The sequence below is a fragment of the Nansenia antarctica genome, assembly GCF_963989245.1.
Source record: "Nansenia antarctica genome assembly, chromosome: 7".
Taxonomy (NCBI): Eukaryota; Metazoa; Chordata; class Actinopteri; order Argentiniformes; family Microstomatidae; genus Nansenia; species Nansenia antarctica.
In genome coordinates, this window is record NC_137677.1 from 38,900,538 (window position 1) to 38,905,537 (window position 5,000).

Genomic DNA, 5,000 nt, shown 5'->3' on the forward strand with positions numbered 1-5,000 from the left:
CTGGCCTCATACTCTACAGTGTATGTATTGTTGTAGATCATCATTCTAATATTTTATCCGACATATAATACTTCCATCAATGTTTCTGTACACCATTATGTAATTGTAATTGTCTTTAAACAATGATCACCATCGACCTTCTCAAATACTCCACAGTCTATCATGTTTATCATATTTGATCAACAACAACATCCTGTATGACATACAGTGTATGTCATCTTCATGTCTATACCTCCTGGCTATACATTCTAAACCTCTCCTCCTATCCCCTCCCTTATCAGCCTCTATCTATCTTAACCACACACACACACACACACACACACACACACACACACACACACACACACACACACACACAGACACACACACACACACACACACACACACACACACTCACACACAGACACACACCCAGACACACACTCACACACACACACACACACACACACACACACACACACACAGACAGGCACATACGTCCACCCCCTGTCTATCTATCAATCGTAACTGCCCTAGCGTCCTCCCCGCCTCTCTCCGTCGGTTTATCTCATCCCATTTGTCCAGGGTCTATTTTGTCCCCATCTATCCAGAAAGCCCCATAAACCTGGTTATTCTGACGGCCTTAAAGCAATGTTAGCTCTCTCCATCGCTCTCTCCGTCTCTCTCTCTCTCTCTCTCTCTCCATCTTTCTCTCTCTCTCTCTCCATCTCTCTCTCTCTCTCTCTCCATCTTTAGCCCGGGGTCAGCCAGGGGAATGAGATGCTGCAGTGGAGATAGAGAGAAAATGTCACCTGCCCATGAAATATTGATGGACAGAAAGGCCTCGGTGCCACTGTGTGTGTCCTCAGGCAGGAGAGAAGACATGCAGTTAGAGGAGAGGAGAGGGGAGGAGAGAGGAGGGGGGGAGGAGAGGAGGAGAGGGGGAGAAGAGAGGGGAGGGGGGGAGGAGAGGAGAGGAGAGGAGAGGAGAGGAGAGGAGAGAGGAGAGGAGAGGAGAGGAGAGGAGAGGAGAGAAGAGGAGAGGAGAGGAGAGGAGAGGAGAGGAGAGGAGAGGAGAGAGGAGGGAGAGTAGAGGATGAGAGAGTAGAGGGGAGCGGGGACAGATACCGAAATAATCAAACAAGCACAGCATCCGGAGAGGGAGAGAGAGGGAGAGGGAAAGACAGATGGATGGGCGAGCGAGAGCATCAGAGCGTCTTAGAGAAGTCCATCCCCTTGGCGATATCATTATCTACTCTCTATCTTTCTCTCTCTCTCTCTCTCTCTCTCTCTCTCTCTCTCTCTCTCTCTCTCTCTCTCTCTCTCTCATACACACACACAAACACACACACACACACACACACACAAACACATGCACTTCTCTCTCCCTGCTGCACAACCCATAATAAGATTCAATTGCGTTTCCCCAAACGCAGACTAATCTAAACCCACGTCCTGCCAGACCTTCGGTTTGACATGCACTCCCCCTCCGAGTCTATACACAATCAATACAATGCAAATGCGCCCAGAGCGCCGAAACACACAACATCAACACCTCCAAAAAAAGCCATCTCCATAATCAGATGCTAGATGGATACACAGGTTTCGTCGGTATGACATGCGAGCTTACTTTGGAGGACACATTATTTATACAGTAGCAGATCAAGCCGGAGAGGCAGGTTAGAGATCAGGGTTTGTGTTTAATGGAACAAACTCAACCTCTTCGCTTCGCTAGCTCTGACGAATGAAGGGGAGAGTCACGGCCGCGGTTACGAGGTTGGGCGAGTCAAGCAGAGGTATGGAGAAAGAAGAAGTAGAAGAAGAAGAAGAAGAAGAAGAAGAAGAAGAAGAAGAACGTTGTTGACAACTCTGTGCGACTTTATACCCCCTCGGCACTAAAAGAGTGCGTCCAAGGACAGAAGGGAGTCTGCATGTGTTGTGGAGTGTACCAGTGGAGGCTGGTGGAGGTAGAAATCGGAGGACGGGCTCATTGTAATGTAATGAGCCCGTTTCCTCATTCCATTCCATGCCTCACAATGAGCCTGTCCTCCAATTTCTAAACAACTGTACATCACGAAGCCTTGACTGTACCAAAAGTCACTATAAAGCATCGAATACCTCCGTCTGTACATGAATACGCAGCAACCACACAGCACATTCCAAACAGACACCTCATAAACGCCTTGCAGCCATGTTGAATTAGTCTAAACTAACATAGAACGTCAGCAATTATGTCTGAGATACCCACAGGCCAGAGCCTGGAACAGCTCATGCACCTCTTGATGCCAGCCAATGACAGAGCTATATTATGCGGTAGGTTCCAGGTGCTCACCCGACTGACATATCATTTGAGAGCTCAACAGCTCAAGGCCAGCCAATGGTGGAGAGAGTTATTATGTAGTAGTTGGTTCGGGTGCTTACTCGATCTGACCAGTCATTTGAGGGAACAGCTCAAGGCCAGCCAATGGGCCTAACAAAGTGTTATTAGGTGGTAGGTTCCGGGTGTTTACCGTTGATCCATTTGGCCTCCGGGTCGTGGATGAGGAAGTCGGGCTTGAAGAGGTCCTCCACCGTCAGCTTGGTGTCGCTGCCTCCCTGGACGTCCGCTGTGGAGACATTCAGACACCAGACAGTCAGACACTGTTATCATTGATGGTAGTGGAGACAACACTATTCAGATCAGACGATGTTATCATTGATGGTATCAGAGACATTTACACACCAGACAGTCAGACACTGTTATCATTGATTGTAGTCGAGACAACACTATTCAGATCAGACACTGTGATCAATGATGGTAGTCGAGACAACACTATTCAGATCAGACGATGTTATCAATGATGGTAGTGGAGACATTCAGACACCAGACAGTCAGACACTGTGATCAATGATGGTAGCGTCTCTCAGTCTGTGGATTATTTTAACCTTTATCTTAGCAGAGACTCCCATTGAGACCAAGGTCTCTGTTACGAGGGAGCCCTGCATACACACACGTTTCAATCATAAATCATTCAAAATTACATTATAAAACACCATCAGGAAAATCAATCACATTTTTCAACGACATTTTCAATGTCAGGGCCAGAACAACCGACTGTAATGTGCTGTGATTGGTCCAGCAGTGAGGGGCACCACAACTGAAAGTGGATTCACCCAGTTGGAACCTCAAGGGCCCTCAGGAGTTAACCAACCCCTCCAACCAAAGTTTAGTAACTTAGGTTCTTATTAGTGCTGTCAATCGATTAAACATTTTAATCAAGTTAATCACAATAATAGGCTGTGATTAATCATGATTAATCATGATTAATCACACATTTAAAGTACTAGTATTTACTTGTATTTTTGGGGGGAGATGAAAACAAAAGCATGTGTGGTGTTGGAATAAAGAAATGCATGACAAACTGGTTAGAGGAATCAGAGTTACATTTTATAATAACATTTAATTTAATTGTACTTTATTATAACATCTCATCTTAGTTTTGATGAATTCTGAATAAGATTAGAATCTCTTAATTTGAAGAGTAAAAAAGTATTAGGGAGTGCTTGGCTTTGCCCACAACGTCCATAATGAATTGCAGATTTAATTAGCAGACAACCACATAAAGAACAGTTACAAAGTAAGACTAAGTGTTAAGGGGTTGTACCTTTTGTACCTTCTTTTTTTACCTTTTCCCCTGCTTTTATATTCATTCTATGCTTGTATATGTTTTATTATATTCACTTTATGTTCTTATTCCTGTTGTAAAGCACTTTGAGCTGCATTTCTTGTATGAAAGGTGCTATATCAATAAAGCTTTACTTACTTACTACTTACTTGCCTGTAAATTGTTTGCAAAGTAACATGTCACTCAACAGCTACAGTGAGCAGGCCTATTTAAGAAACTGAATGCCAAAGTGTCTCTGAAGAGACAAAGTGGACAGTCCCTTTTCACACTCTTAGTTGAATAAGATTACTTGAAACAGTGTGAGCTTGGGCCTCATTTATAGAAAGTAATTTGGATCAAATTTGATCTTACCCGTGTCGTACGTAGAAAACCACGTCAACGTAGTGATTTATACAATTTCAACGTGAGTCAATTTGACAGTGGAAACGATCGTAGCTCTACGTCGGGTATTGACCTTGCGTACGCACATTACCTACTGGTTATGCAGAGTTATTACAGGCATGTGAGCCGCACCGCCTAGTGTCATTCATGCAAGTGGCTCGTAATAAAATTAACAATGTTGTTATCAGCCGAGAAAACGAGTTTAATTCAAGATTTAAAGGGAACTGATGATTGTATTTCAGTCTTTCTTTATATCCCTCCGAAGCTGTCTATCTCCCCTTCAACATGCCTAGTGGTTCCACAACGGACCTTGCCCGGCCATGCGCTAAATTATACTGGATTATCTCCGGTGTCTGGGAGTTCGCAAAGGGAGTTCGCAGCCATATTAGAATAAGACCACCTGATAAGAATAAGACCATTATATTATTACACTATAAGCAGCACTCGAGTTGGGGGGGGATGAGGGGGGATGGCATCCCCCCTGAAATAAAAACAGTAAAAATCATCCCCCTTCTAAAACTGCCATCCCCTCTTTCCATACTTTGTCATTTTATCAATGAACGTGGTATCACTGCTATTTCAAGGTGCGCGCACTGTTACTGACACTGAAGTTACTGACACTGAAGTCACTGACGCTGAGGGGATGCTAAAATTGTCCTCATATGATAAAATCCACCACCTCCCCTGATTTTCTTTTACAACTTGAGTACTGAGTATAAGCATTTGCCTGGTTAGTTGTCATGATCAAACGTTACAAATGCAACTTACCAAGAAGCCACCCTTCGCTGCCCTCTCCCGTTTCCAGACGAACGCCTACCCTATATTATAGCACTTGGCTTAATTTATATTATATATATATATTTATACAGTACCAGTCAAACGTTTGGACACACCTTCTCATTCAATGGTTTTCTTTATTAAGTGTGCTTGAAAGTGTGCTTGAGAGAAACGCGGTCTTCGCCGGGGGGTGCAGTG

The 5,000-nt window shown here is 44.2% G+C and overlaps 1 protein-coding gene across 1 annotated transcript in view; it reads right to left on the reverse strand.

Annotated features, from left to right (window-relative positions):
* dpp10 (dipeptidyl peptidase like 10) overlaps nt 1-5,000 on the reverse strand; it is a gene marked incomplete at both ends in the record, with an annotated part of 123,966 nt that overhangs the window by 92,692 nt on the left and 26,274 nt on the right. Inside the window, one exon of the mRNA XM_080536359.1 lies at nt 2,490-2,585. Coding sequence (XP_080392485.1) covers nt 2,490-2,585 — 96 coding nt within the window. The remainder of the gene's footprint in view (nt 1-2,489; nt 2,586-5,000) is intronic.